General features: G+C 47.6%; 1 protein-coding gene across 1 annotated transcript in view; it reads left to right on the top strand.

Moving 5' to 3' along the window:
• The window catches only part of MAP3K8 (mitogen-activated protein kinase kinase kinase 8), a 60,669-nt gene that overhangs the window by 31,531 nt on the left and 13,504 nt on the right, over positions 1-15,634 (top strand). The window contains exon 3 of the mRNA XM_086941590.1: positions 300-467. Within this exon, the coding sequence (XP_086797716.1) occupies positions 300-467 (168 nt within the window). The remainder of the gene's footprint in view (positions 1-299; positions 468-15,634) is intronic.

Genomic DNA, 15,634 nt, shown 5'->3' on the forward strand with positions numbered 1-15,634 from the left:
GTTGCTTTCGCACCAGTGTCATTTGTAGTTTCTAAGAAAATGCATCTGCATACTCAGCCCGTTGCTTGCCGCATGACTGAAGGATGTGAATAATTTGACGTGTATTTTAAGACCAGCCTGTCCAACAGGGACGGAGTTAGTGAACTGTTCACGTGCTTATTACCAAGTGTTTGCTCAGGTTTCGTAATCATGTTGTTGCTTTTTACCTGAATGCTCGCTGTAACGCCGTTGCCTTTCGACTGCTTTCCCTGAAAGACATATATTTAGGCGTTTCTTGTATTTTTTTCTTCTTTTTCTAGACGATTACAGTTAAAGGTGGCCGCTATCGGATACACTCTGACGTGCTCCTGTTTCCATGGAAGCTGACCTACCGGAACATTGACTCCGGCTTCGTTCCTCAGGGCGCCTTCGGAAAAGTACACTTGGCACAAGACCGTGAAACGAGAACACGGATGGCATGCAAATTGGTATGTTGCCCAGCAGCTTTGCTTTGAGAGTTTTCACAGCCTCACTCGAAAATATGTGTCTTTGTAGCGCGCTGCCGCAAGCTGCTGCTGTTTCTCTTTTCAGTTTCCTTTCCTTCAGCCGGTATTAAAAACAAGCATTGGAAATGCAATAGGTCTCGCAGCATTAGAGTTAGTGCTTTTAGAATTGTTTATGGGTTTTTTTTGTAAATCTTTAGCATTTTTGTTTCCTGTAGCCAATGCTAAAGAATTACAAATAAAAAAAGCCATAAACAATTCTAAAAGCTCTAACTCAAATGCTCCGAGACCTATTGCACTGTGTGAGGGTGAGGGGTTGAGGGTGAGTGAGGGTGAGGTTGGGTGAGGGTGAGTGAGGGTGAGTGAGGGGTTGAGGGTGAGTGAGGGGTTGAGGGTGAGTGAGAGTGAGGGTGAGTGAGGGTGAGGGTGAGTGAGGGTGAGTGTGAGTCAGGGTGAGGGGTTGAGGGTGGGTGAGGGTGAGGGGTTGAGGGTGAGTGAGGATGAGTGAGGGTGAGTGAGGGGTTGAGGGTGAGTGAGGGTGAGTGAGGGTGAGTGAGAGTGAGGGTGAGGGTGAGTGAGGGGTTGAGGGTGAGTGAGGGTGAGGGGTTGAGGGTGAGGGGTTGAGGGTGAGGGGTTGAGGGTGAGGGGTTGAGGGTGAGTGAGTGAGGGTGAGGGGTTGAGGGTGAGTGAGGGTGAGGGGTTGAGGGTGAGTGAGGGTGAGGGGTTGAGGGGGAGGGGTTGAGGGTGGGTGAGGGGTTGAGGGTGAGGGTGAGGGCGAGTGAGGGTGAGGGGTTGAGGGTGAGGGGTTGAGGGGTTGAGGGTGAGGGGTTGAGGGTGAGTGAGGGTGAGGGTGAGTGAGGGTGAGGGGTTGAGGGTGAGTGAGGATGAGTGAGAGTGAGGGTGAGTGAGGGGTTGAGGGTGAGGGGTTGAGGGTGAGGGGTTGAGGGTGAGTGAGGGGTTGAGGGTGAGTGAGGGGTTGAGGGTGAGTGAGGGGTTGAGGGGGAGGGGTCGAGGGGGAGGGGTTGAGGGTGAGTGAGTGAGAGTGAGGGGTTGAGGGTGAGTGAGTGAGGGTGAGGGGTTGAGGGTGGGTGAGTGAGGGTGAGGGTTTGAGGGTGAGGGGTTGAGGGTGAGTGAGTGAGGGTGAGGGGTTGAGGGTGAGGGGTTGAGGGTGAGTGAAGTTGAGGGTGGTTGAGTGAGGATGAGTGAGAGTGAGGGTGAGTGAGGGGTTGAGGGTGAGGGGTTGAGGGTGAGTGAGTGAGGGTGAGGGGTTGAGGGTGAGTGAGGGTGAGTGAGGGTGAGTGAGGATGAGTGAGAGTGAGGGTGAGTGAGGGGTTGAGGGTGAGGGGTTGAGGGTGAGTGAGGGGTTGAGGGTGAGTGAGGGTGAGTGAGGGTGAGGGTGAGGGTGAGGGGTTGAGGGTGAGGGGTTGAGGGTGAGGGGTTGAGGGTGAGTGAGGGTGAGGGTGAGTGAGGGTGAGGGGTTGAGGGTGAGTGAGGTTGAGGGTGGTTGAGTGAGGATGAGTGAGAGTGAGGGTGAGTGAGGGGTTGAGGGTGAGGGGTTGAGGGTGAGTGAGTGAGGGTGAGGGGTTGAGGGTGAGTGAGGGTGAGGGTGAGTGAGGGTGAGGGGATGAGGGTGAGTGAGGATGAGTGAGAGTGAGGGTGAGTGAGGGGTTGAGGGTGAGGGGTTGAGGGTGAGTGGTTGAGGGTGAGTGAGGGTGAGGGTGAGTGAGGGTGAGGTGTTGAGGGTGAGTGAGAGTGAGGGTGAGTGAGAGTGAGGGTGAGTGAGAGTGAGGGTGAGTGAGGGTGAGTGAGTGTGAGGGTGAGTGAGGGTGAGGGTGAGTGAGGGTGAGGGTGAGGGTGAGGCGTTGAGGGTGAGGTGTTGAGGGTGAGTGAGGGTGAGGGCGAGTGAGGTGTTGAGGGTGAGTGAGGGTGAGTTAGGGTGAGGTGTTGAGGGTGAGTGAGGGTGAGGGGGAGTAGTTGAGGCTGAGTGAGAGTGAGGGTGAGTGAGGTGTTGAGGGTGAAAGTTTGAGGGTGAGGATGTTTTTTTTTTAATTGCGAAACTAATTGCTTTGTTATTTACAATGCCAATAGTTTTATGTTTCGTAAATCTGACACATATTGTAACCCAAAATGTGTTGTAGCACTGAGTGGTGTGAGGGTGAGTGGTGTGAGGGTGAAGGGTGTGAGGGTGAGGGTGAGGGGTGTGAGGGTGAGGGGTGTGAGTGTGAGGGGGGTGAGGGGGGTGAGGGGTGTCAGGGTGAGGGGGGTGAGGGAGAGGGGGGTGAGGGTGAGGGGGGTGAGGGGTGTGAGGGAGAGGGATGTGAGGGTGAGGGGGGTGCGGGTGAGGGGGGGAGGGTGAGGGTGAGGGTGAGGGGGTGAGGGTGAGGGGGGTTAGTATGAGGGAGTTGAGGGTGAGGGGGGTGAGGGTGAGGGGAGGGGAGGGAGGGTGAGGGAGGGTGAGGGGGTGAGGGAGTGTAAGGGAGAGTGAGGGTGAGGCTGAGCGGGTGTGGGAGGGTCAGTGAGGGTGTGTGTGAGAGGGTGAGTGAGGGGGTGTGTGAGGTGGTGTGTGAGAGCGTGAGTGAGGGGGTGTGTGAGGGGTGTTGTTGTTACTGTCTTAGCAAGTATGCTAAAACTTTGTGGGAATTAGCCATTTATTCCAATGAGCCAATTGGACAAAACCCGTGAAAACAATTATTTGCAAAATAGGACGCTGGCCGGCGTTTAAAATATTATGTCTATGATAACTCAGAATCAATTGGGAACCTTACCCACGTACAATCTAGTACCCAATCCGGCTTTCTGTATTCTGTCAGCAAACAGCGCCTCCATTTTTTTAGTCACATGAGGGTCATAAAACAATAGTTCCCTTCATCTTTAACTATACGTCCGGAGATGCTTAGAGAATACATAGCTACAGCGTTCTTTGACTTTTCTGTTATATAGAGATCTCGCGAGAACAACGATGCAGACTCTGCATGTTCTTTCACTTCGAAAAGTGATATAACGGAGTCCAGCTGGCATACGCTCCTGGTGATTGGCCAATAGGACTCCTATGCAAAATGAACACTGTACTACAAAGATGCAAATGAGCGCCAACACCCACGGCGCCCCGCCCACTGTGATGGATAAATAGACTTTCAAACAGGGCAACTTGAATGAGTGAAATTGCACTTTATCCCCGGGACATGTACACTGTTCTGCACGCCTACATTGTGGCTTCAGTAAAAGAGGCTATATGTTAGTCATTGAAAACTCCGGCTACTAAAAAGTTTTGTCTTCTATCATTTTGACCAGTTTAGCAGATAACCTGCGCCACTACAGTGAACAACTTACCTATAGCAAGTTGGCCATACTTCCCGCGGATATTGGAGGGGTCTAAGAGGCTCTGGTTTCTGCTTTTTGGGAACCAGCTTCCTCTGCAGGCAGAGCACATTCTGGGAAAGCAAAAATATTGTAAATAGTAAATGGTATTAATTGTTTTCCGGTCAAGATGGCGGACTGAGGACGCCGCTGAGCAGTAGTGCCTAGTGGGAGCTCCCCGATCCCACCCGAAATGGCGTGATTTGGCTTACAAGATATACTATGGTGCTGCAGCCAGAAAACATTTGTTCACATGTAACTGTTGGAGTTAGCAGTTACTTTGTATCTATGTAAGGCGATTGCAGCCGGCGAGCTAACAAAAGAAGAGGACAAGCGAAAGGCGGAGGAAAACGAGGAGGGCTTTCAAAACGCGGCTGCGAGGGGAGATGTGAGATATATTGTGACCGTATTCGGGCCGGTAAACCGGCCGGTGAACCCGCGGTTGGACCCAAAGACTTGCGAGCTTGCAAACTTTCTTATAAAATAGCAGGGAGCATAACTACATTTTCAAACGGTAGACGGATGCAGAGGCTGCTATGCTCGTACTTACTGCTTGCACGACACCTTATACCGCGGCTGATCGGCGGGCCGGTTTTCGGCTGGTCGGGTCTTTGGATACGACCTGGATTGCAGCTGAGTGCAGACCCTGCACGGGACGGTGGTTTACAGATGGCTCCAAAGAACTTGCCCTGAGCTACGAGAGCAAATAAACCCAACACTGAGGCTGCACTAGCGGTTACAGCCACAACAGCAACAAATGCAGTACAAGGTTCCATGTGCCTCGGAAAATTCAAAGAGGGGGCACTCGCATCGAGAACTACTATGGCAGGTGTGGGGGCGGAGCGGGTTAAATTAAACAAAGAAGACGGACGGAGGAGAGGGGAGGGGGGATGAGAAATGCGAACGAGACGGAGGGAAGAGAGGGGAGGGGGGAGGAGAAATGCGACACGGCGGGGAGGGGGCGGAGCGGGTTAAATTAAACAAAGAAGACGGACGGAGGAGAGGGGAGGGGGGATGAGAAATGCGACACGGCGGGAGCAGGGGGCGGAGCAGGGAGAGCGGGCTTTGGAATGTAATTCACACGGCCGGCCGGTCGTGGAACTGAAAGCATGGCCGGCCGGCCGTGAAAGCCTTTGATGCGGCAGGGGAAATGCGAGACGGCGGGAAGGGGAGGGGGCGGAGCGGGTAAACCAAGACGGACGTGCACGCGCTTTTAAGCTCAATGCGCATGGGGAAAGAGTGGATAAGTCCCAATACTCTCGCTTGCTCGATGCGCATGCGCATCGACAGGCGAGACCTAAAAATGTCAAGTGATGCCAGAAAAATTAGAAAGCCCCCAAAGTTACGTACGACCTTTGTTACATTTTCTCTGACGCTGCCGACTCGACTAAATACGAAGGCTTTAGCTATGTTTTCAATAATTACGAGATATAGTAAATTTAACTTTTAATCACTTTTTCTTGCAATATATTTTACATTTACTTCACAGCTTTTGATTTTAATTCATTGTCTCCAGTGGGACAGTGCAAGAGATGAAGCTGCATTTCCAGAGTAGCATTTGCACGTCGGAATTTCCAGAGAGGGCACATTGATGCACACGAAGATATTTCCTGTAACAAATACTTTACAGATTCAAGCGGTGGAAATAAAGAACATTCTCTCTTGAAACACTAAACTGATTTTAACCACCAAAGTTCTCGTGCTACCTGTTGCATATCACTAGTGTTTTCCTGAGGTTAAACCTCTATTGCAATTGGGATACACCGAAAGACCTCATACTTCGCTCAAAATAAATGAATATTTGCCTTTACTTAAAGCTTCACCCTTTACGAAATCTCTGGGTTTCACCCCTTACTCGTACAGAACATGCATGACCATATGGCAAAAACAACAGCATCTACATCCTACTAACTGTGCTGAGCACTGAAACCTTCTTTATCTTCTAAGTAGGTATTAGGGCTGCAGTCAATATTTAGGCTTCCCTTGCGCTGTGCTCGAGAAATCTATTGTTTTAAATATAAACTTAAAAGGTATTTACATCCCACCTCCTCTCTTTCCTGGCTTCTCATTGGTTCCTGTGCGTGCCACTTACGTTTCCTCCATTTCTATTGGCTGTAGCATATTTTCCTGCATTTACCAATGCTCGTTCCTTGCCTGCTTCTCTTATCAGTTTCCTGCACCGAAATACTGTTCACATCTGCTTTGGTGGAACTATATTTTCAGAAAGTTTTGCCTTTTACTCTTGCGGCATATTTATATAACGATTTATCACCCAAGAGATTAAGTGATTTGCATACAATCACAGGATGTTGCGTGACACCACCGAGACTCGAACCGGGATCCCCAGCGCTTGAGTCAGCAGCTCTGACCGCTGCACCACATCCTCTACACTCCCATGTTATCTGTCAGGGAGCTCTTTCTTTCTCCCGGACGGTGATTGATGAAAACAGCTCTTTATTCATTACATAGGCAAAACCGATGCATTACCAATGCTTGTTTATTATCTCTTCGATCGATGGAGGCTTCAAAGTTTCAGCACTGCTTCTTTGAAGGCTATGCTATATTATGCAGCCCACCTGACACTTGGAGCAGTGGAGTCTGCATCACATCCCCAGTATCTCTATTCGTTGTTTTCCAGTAGGTGAATATTGCGTCATTGAAGTCTTCTACTCTCCTAGCTCCTATTGATAAAATGGCACATTTCCATTAAAAGATGAGTCCATGAAACCGAGTATTACTCTAGACTGTATTAATGTTCCCAAGGCAACAGTTCTAAGGCACTCATAAAGCCAAGCATCTGGAACCTGCCCACTTGTAGACATAATATTACGTCCCGGTCTGCTGTCTTTTTGACGCCCTTAAATACTGTGCCCTTACACTCACCCTTGCTTAGACTAGTAAGGACCCAAGCCTGGCTGAAATGACCTGATACTTGGTTACACAATAGCCTTTACTTCCTAATCCATTTATTGTGGTGGTATTGCTATTGTTGTGTGTTATCCACTTGTTATGAGCTTCACCTTCTGAGGTACGTAAAGAGCACTGCCGGCTTTGTGGCATTCAAATCAAAATAGGGGGAAGTTGAAGCAGAGGTTCATTCAGCTTCTGGTATTTTACGATCTTTGTGGTATCAGCCATGCTGTATAATTATATTCAACGAAACAAGTTGTCCATTTGTACAACCGTTATGTAGGTCATGGATTTTGACAGAGTCAACCTCATTTTTTTCCCAAATGGATCTTTATTGGTATTTTTCAATTTCCAAGCAACAGGAACACAGTAAAATAGACAGTAATGGGCAACTTGGCCTGTATTACAAGGTATTGAGTACATAACATTGAGAGCAGTATTTCTGATATCACTAAATGCAAGACTCTAATATTCTCGTCCTAAACGTACTGACAACCACCCATGCCTTGTGTCGCTCCATCAGAAAAAGGAGGAATGGGGGTTAACTGTGTGCCCTATATCAAAAGACCCCTTGTTTGTGATCGGGTAACTATAAAAGACGCACAACTGAGGTAACATCAATGTAACGGTGAGTCTGTGGACATGAACTAGGACCCTCAAAAAGGGAAGCAACATTATTCCTTGCCCCCAACCGAGAATGTATAGGAAGCATAGTGTTGTTTGTTTGACTGATGTTGTCACCCCCAGTGGGGCTGAACCATAGGGGTGGCAGAATAATGAGGGGAGTGGGAGAAAAGGAAGCGGACCGTCCCCAACCCTGAGCATGTCTCGGGCGCTTGTAACTCAGTCAAAGTTGTGGATTGCAGCACATCAGGTGCCCTAGAACAGTTGGGGTGTTCACCCTCATGAAGGTCTGTTGTCCGTCTAAGGAGTGAGTTCCTCTAGCTATGCATTCCAGGCATCACTGGGCGATGCTCCCACTTGGTGCATGGGTTGAATTTGCCAGCATGTGATCTCTGCTGCCATCCACTTGAGCAGGTCCATTAGCCTTCTCTGCATTTGGGGATTTCCAAATTTTGCCCAGTACGTATGCCAGGTCGACATATCTGATGCTGTGTTTGTTTTACCAGTATGCACTGCTAAACCCAGGAGGCAGTGTATTGCATCTACAGACAACGTCCTCTTGGTCTGTCAGAGTCGACATTGCCTCTGTCCAGAATTGTCTGATGACTGGGCATGTCCTTACAATGTGGCAAATGTATGCCTCTGGGCATGACCATCTGGGGCAGTTGTGAGTGGCCATTGGATACATGCAATGGATTCTCAGAGGTGTTAGGTATGTCTCATGTAAGTAATCATCAGCTGAAATGGGTGTATTCAAGCAGGGATTTCTGGATACACTGCGCACCTGTTCGAGCGCTGCGATCCATTGGCAGCCAGTAAGTTTATGGGCAATCAAGGTAGTCCATTTAACCCTAAGGTCAGGAAAAAGTGTGAGTTGGGTGTCCGTCAGTGTTTTGTGTAGCATTGTAATTGCTCTTCTAGCATTCCAGTAAGTGAGTAGTGTCTGCAGCAATCAGTAGGGCTCTGGTTCCTTCCACTCTGTGCCCCAAAATGCCCCTGTAGTGTTTGCAAGCACATTGTAGGTCAGGAACTGCCCTTCCGCGATGCTATCTTGTTCCTGTAACTCCTGAAAATGTAGTAGTGTTGTGAGTGTACAGGTCCCCAAGCATGGTGAGGCCTGCCTCAGTCCAAGGTCTGATGTTGTGATGTTCAGTCAACTTTCGAATAGCTGGCATAGCCTACAGCAGTAGGCTTGGCAAGTATTGTGGGGGGCTGCTCCTAGACCTGGCAAATTTGGTCCAGCAGCCATTGGCTACTTCAGTCAGCCCACTAGGGTGCATGGCCATCCATTGTGATTCCAAAAACTAGTCAAAAATCGCCTGCTCACCCACAGCCCTCTGTATGATCCACGCTTGGGGCAAGGGCCGTCTTATAGCCAAAGCGTCTGCCACTGCAGTTGGGCCACTACACAGTAAAATTCATAGTTTTTTACCCTAAATTCCCCTCATTTGAGGGGTGCATATAATTTGCGGAGCACCGCTCTCTTACCGCCACACCCAAGACCAAGCCTGAGAGTATAGAGTCCTGATCTCTGAAAAAGCGTCTTGGTAGGAAAATTGGGAGATCCATGAAGTGATACAGCAGCCTTGGTAGCAGTAATATTTTAGCATTAGCCACTCTGCCCATGGGTGACAGCGGCAGAGCTCTCCAGAATGGCAAGAGCGCTGCTTGCTGGATATCACTACCCCCAGGTTCCCCTAAACAAGATCTTCATCTCAGTGGTGGATATTTATTTCCAGTCTCTTAAGGTATCGGGGTGCCCGTCTGGTGCCAGGACGAGAAGGACCTCCCTCTCCGAATTGTTGATGTTTGGCATAGGGAACAAACAAGATTTTGTTCAATTCAGTTGTAGGCCTGAAACCCTGCCAACGTCCTTGAAGGCCCTAATCACGTGTGGAAGGTCCCTACTTGCGACTCTAAGATACACCAGGGCATCGCCTCCATATAGGGATATGACCTCCCAATGTACGCTGCTTGGGATTCCCCATTGTGGGCCCCTGAGACCAAAGAGGCCCACGAGTGGTTCCATGGCTAAAGCAAAATAAACAGCAACCTTGCCTGGTCCCCCTGTTTACCCCGAAGACATCCGATATCTCTTTGCCCATGCAAATCCAGGCTAATGGGTTTGTGTAAAGAAGCATTATCCAGCATATGATTTCTAGACTCATCCTCATTTGTTTCAAGACTTTCATCATGTAGGGCCAGCCCAGCATATCAGAAGCTTTCTCGATATCAAGAAAAAATACTGTGCGCGTCAGTGACCCCTGTTTGTTTTCATCTAGGAGTCGGAAGAGATGTCTCAGGTTTAGGAAGGTGTTCCTCCCTCAGATGAAACTGTTCTGGTAGGGGTGAACCAGTGTGGGGAGCCAGGACAGCAACATATTTGCTAGTGCCTTCTTAAAAATCTTGTAGTTAATATTTAGGAGGGTTAGCAGCCTGTAAGACTGCACATCCATGGGTTCCCTGCTGGGCTTGGGGAGGACGACATTTATTGCTTCCCTCAGTGTCAGTGGTAAGACGCCCTCCTCCCTGGTCTCAGCACTATCAGGTCCAGATCCCTGGGAAAGCCGGCACCGTTTCCAAGTATGTGGCCGATTCCACAATATTGTGGTGATGCTCTATGAAGCCGAGAAAGTGGAGCAGAGGCCCAGCAGCACACTGGGGGAAGCTGCTGTCTCAGCTTCCAGTCTGCTGCGCCTCCTAAGCAGCCTTCCTCCAGGCAGCATCGCTCACAGCTAGCTCTCTGGCCTCCTGGATACACCCAGTAAAGGACAGATATGTAGTCAGGTTGGGGGCATATCCCTCCCCGAGTGGGCTCCAATCCGGTGGACAGCAGTTGACGCCGTAGGCCGCTGCCTGGCTGCTGCTGATTGGCTGGCTCCACGCCCCGATCAGATCCTAATGCCGCGTGTGTGGGCGCCCCCAACCCGCTGTAGAGAAGCGCCGAGATTGTGTCTGATGGGCCTGTGTGTTGGAGCTACCTCACTCCATGAACGCTCCAGTTGCCATCCTGGCAACGCCCACAGTGACAGCCTCATGATGCATATTATGGATTTGCAAAAAATGAGTCCATACAAAGAGGTAGAAAAGAAGTACTGGCTGTGATTTCTGTATTCAGTAAAGAAAAAGTTTCCCTTGGTAGGTTTCTTAACTAATCAAGCCCACATTTTAATATTGGACATTTATACTAAACAAATATAACAGAAACATGTATGTAAAAAACTTATATCAAATTTATTGTTTTGTTAAAAACATAGAGGAGATCACACAGTAAAAACATATATAAAATATACAATTCTAAATCACACAAGATTTGTCAACATAAGATACTAGTTATAAAAACAATGCCCTTAAATTCATCAATAAAAAACACAACACAGGGGAGAGACAGAAGGAAGGACAGTATCATTTGTCATTGAAACTTAGCACATCGAGTATTACAATCTCAAAGCACCAATCCTGGGCGCTTTCAAATCTTGCGACCTGCAGGTTTGGCACGGTTACCCAATTGTGTGTTTCGATGGCTTGTTTTTCAAATTTGTACCATCTTTTTCAAGACTGTTTGTTATATATGTCTCTCTCTTGATCGGCGGCACTGGTTGGTTGCCTTGTGGTTTGAAAAACTCCTGCGGGTAAACATACTGCTGTCAGTGTCTGTTTTATCATAAATTAGTGTCAACATTGTTTAACCTTACAGTACGTCTTATATTGGGTGCATTGTGTCACATGTAATCCCAAACAGCAACTATTATTTACTGAGTTTTTCCATGATTTTACCAAATTTGCTTAGCATGTAGTTTCCATTTTCAAAATCAGCTTAGCATATAATTTGAGTTTCCATGGATTGTCAACTCTAAAATCCGTAATCTTCAGAACAACATCTATTGTACGTTGCATGCTATTTGGACCCAAGGGACAGTTCATTAGGTCTACGGTTACAATCAGGCTTAAGCCCCATTTTACTTCACCGGCATATGAATATCAACAACACATCATTTCAGCATTGACATGTCCAATATTGTCATGTGTGCTTTGGGGGTTCATATTCCCATTGAACGTGAGGAGACCATTGGAGAAAGCCAATTCCTTCTATTATTTATATTGCGACTAACCTGGCACCCCTTGGGACCTCATAAGTTCATTATTTTTACTATGGGATATTTATTACCTTTATCTCATATTTTGTGTGGAGTTCTTCTCAATATTGAACATCCTGTATTCCAGGTCTTTAAAAAAAAAATCAGGTTCTGACCTACTGCAACTAACAAATGAACTTCGACAAAGAAGCCCTTTCTATATTTCATTGACAGTTTGGTTGTATCTGTTTAGCATTCATATAAATACCTGTAAGCCATACATCCAAGTCTTCTACACAGCCAAATTTGAAACTACGAAAGGTTTATAAATTCATTACATTGTTTACCAGGACTGTATTAACATAGAATCCAAATAAGTAAATTAACCCTCCTCTAAGCAGTGGGCTTGGGTTATTTGAGTACTGCGAAAATTAATCAGTATTTGAGACCACAGGCACCCAGCATTGGATGTTTTTTAGATTTTTGGTCTGGGAGTCCAACTCAGTGGAGGATGGAAACCACTTACCACAGCTTGAACAGAATATATAGAAAACACTGACATATGCGATTTGTTTCCTTTGCTTTCAAACGCAAAAAACGTACATCTTTTTAGCAGTAGAGGATGAAGTTGCAAGTTCTGGCAGTTTTGGCCACCTGCCATACCAGTGGGAAATGGGACCGCCCGCTAAGGGTGCGGCGGTTCCGCACATCCCATTAGGATGCGCCCACCTCACTGGCGGGCGCACCCGCATTTCTGACCTTGAAGCAGGCGGTGCTGAAAGCACCGCCCGCCCCAATGCCACAAATGCATGTTGTGCTGTTCAGGGGATAGTATAGGTACCCCCCATGTGTACCCCCCTACCCCCAGACTCCCTGGGGAACCGCAACGGGCCCCGTAAGAGATTCCCGCATGCCTTTCCGTGGCGGCAATGCCGCCCCAGAAAGGCATGTTCCCGCCTACATCTTAATATGGCTGGGGGTGTTTAACAGACACCGCCACCATATTGAACCCTTTTCCACCGGGTCGACTTGTCGACCTGGCGGAAAAGCGGCGGACAGTCTTTCCTTCTGCCGCAGACCTCCCAGCCATACTAATATGGAGGGGGGTCTTTGCAGCAAGGATGGCGGGTGGATTGCCCCCGCCAGCCCGGCGCTGGCTACCGCTGGCCCGGCGGGGCGATCCGCCCGCCATCCTGATGGGGCCCTTAGTTTCACCCTGATCAAAAATGTTGAGAATCCCCTCAGTAAAGAAATGCTCTATCCATGCCGATTTTGCAGCAACAGAGCAGTCTTAAAGCACCCATGTTTTGAATCACCTCATCAGTGAGTTCTATGCCACACGTGGCAATGGTGGCACCTGTGCTCAAGAAAATGGGTTCTGCATCGCTAAGCATTTATCTCTCAACACCTGCAAAGCCATAGTAGGTAGTAAGTGAAACTGGAACTTAGCAGTATTAGACGCATAACAAAGGAGCATCAAAGATTTAATGTGTGAATGGCCATTTTGAACTATATTGTTGCCTCTCCTATTGAGCACTGTTCCTGTGTGAATTGACGTGTGAATTGAAACTGCCTTTTGATAGAAATGTGTCTAATAGTCAAACAGATGCCATTCTTACAGGATTAAAGGTCATACAAAGTTTGTCTCATTTGGAGCTCCTGATTTGACATTCCAAGTTGAGAGTAAATTTTACACTGAACTTTGTTTTTCCCCACACAAATCCTTATAGGATTTAGTGCAGAGAAAAAGGGTTATAATTCGGAGTTTTCCAGTTTGGGTTGTGGGTAAACATGGTTTTACCATGCAGGAAAACTGAAACCGCATGATAGTCTTTCTTCCAGGAACTTGGAAAGAGAAGGTAAAATTCCAGTGTAAAAAAACCTCATATTCAGTTTGCTTCCCGGTATTCCAAAAGTCCTCCGTTTGAGGGGTTATGTGCTTTTAATGGTACACATCTTTAGAATGTGAAAGAATGAGTTGGCTTTGCTGGATGTTTTTAAACCTTAGTCATAGAGACCACAGCAGATGCCAGAGGCGAGGGTTAACTCACAGAGCCAGTAGGGTCTGCTGGAAGCCTTCTGAAACCACAAAGCACACAAGTAAATCAGTTCAGCAATTTCGGAGTTAAAATTTCATGATTGCCCTGCCATGATCCTAAGTGAACAGTAACGGTTGTACCATTGAAAAGTATTAATAGCCCGAGATGCATCATGAACCAGTGAACATTACTTCACCATTCAGCTGTCAGAAGATTAGTAGCTTTAAAGTTGAGGCACTGGTCAAGGCTTCGCTCAGTGAGTTATATTAGATCAGTCTCACATCACAGAAACATTAATACCGCGCTCGAACGTTATAGCTAACCATTGTGCACGGCTTACTTGTTCAGCCTTGGTATTTGTAGGCAGTTGCATCAACATGGAGTTTCCAAAATAATATTTCTAGCTAATACTTGTTTATGTTTGGCTCACAGGTTGAAAACTTCAAATACACTCGCAAAAGGAGAACAAAGTCCTCTGCTATTCCCTTAGGTGCGCTTTATTTTTAAGTCTCTTTTTAATTTCTTTTAGGTAAACATATTGATTTTCTGAAATGCAACTGCTATCTGTGTTTTCAATATGTTTATAATTTGCAGACAAAACTATTTCCAGCGCTGGTACACTGGGAGTTTTCTGTGACTTCTTCAACTCTCCCTTCTAATCACCCGTATTGATTTTGTAATGTATGAGCATTTCATGACCAAGTACTACCTGGTCTGGACTTTGAGCAAGGCTCTCTGCTAAACAGAGCAAAACGGCATGGCACAAACCTACCTTTGTGTGCATTGTGGCTCCGCTTTTACCTGTGAGGCTGTTTCTCCCTATGTATGCATAAGAAAGATTGACCTAGGAATGGTCTAATCATGGCTGGAAGCCCCCACCCCTCCCACGTTCACCAAATACTCTAGCATCCTCCCTTACCATTGGGTGTGAGAGCAGGATGAAACAGGGTTTGGACCGGTACTGCGACACAGAAAGGGCCATAAAGCATGTCTCAACATCCCGTAGGAGACCAACATCCGTTCTGTCGCTTCTACTGGAACCTCAACACCGCCTTTTACATCAGCTGTCTGAGATGAACTCGATCCCACAATGCATCGTGATCCATGATGGCTTAGATGAGTATGGCCTCCAGCCTACTGTACATTTAACCCAGATCTGTTGACTGGGTGTGAGTGTTTGATTGGTTCAGATGCTCCGTCCATCACCACCCCCTTTTGTACCGCTTTGTTCGCCATAAGTTGGCAGGGTATGCTCAGACGTGAGTCCCGTGCTCACTTTGCCACTGGATTCAAGCAAGCCTGGCTAAAGACGGCTGGAATGCCAGAAACCGGTCCTCGGAAGCTTGTTTCCGGTCCAGGGAAGGCATGGCTTGGCAGTTCGGGCTGGACTGTTCCCATGAGGCACAGGGTCAGACTGATTTGCATATGGCCATGTCTGAACTGGGGTGGCAGAGTGGGCTAAAGAACGGTGATGGATTAAACCCAGATCTGTTGACTGGGGGTGAGTGTTTGATTGATTCAGATGCTCCGTCCTTCACCACCCCCTTTTGTACCGTACTGTACAAAGGGAGGCTGAGAATTTATCACATTGGAATTTCCTCTGCTCCTTGCCATCAAAGTGGAACTAAGACTAATGCAACATACACAGTTTTACTTCAATCAAGCAATCAGGGGTTTGTTAAGCACGACTACTCACTCGCGAGGGTCTCAAGGCACTAGGGGAGGGGGGTGCAGGATCCAATCCATCAAGGAGGAATTTGTCGAAGTTTTTAACATACATAATATGATAAAGGTAATTGTTGTAACTGTTTGGAAACTAAATGTAACACTGTGTAGTTATAACTGTTCCATTTGTAAATGTCTCTGATACCCATTGGATCTAACCAGTGCTATGTTAAACTTAAAAATAAAAGAAATAAATGTGTAGCAATGCGCTGATGGGTTTCAGGAATGTTGCTCATCATTGACTTCACTGATAGGGGTCTGTGAACGTCTTCTGAGGAAGCACAAGTTCATCTGAGTTCCAAGGTCTGTGGTGCCAGTTCAGCCAGTCCGTGGCCTCTTTGTCAGTGTCTCTGTTCTTGCCCCAGGCCCTTCCATGCTACCTAACTCTTTTCCTCAAATGCCATGCTCAGGAGATACTTGC

The sequence above is a fragment of the Lissotriton vulgaris genome, chromosome 10, assembly GCF_964263255.1.
Source record: "Lissotriton vulgaris chromosome 10, aLisVul1.2, whole genome shotgun sequence".
Lineage (NCBI taxonomy): Eukaryota > Metazoa > Chordata > Amphibia > Caudata > Salamandridae > Lissotriton > Lissotriton vulgaris.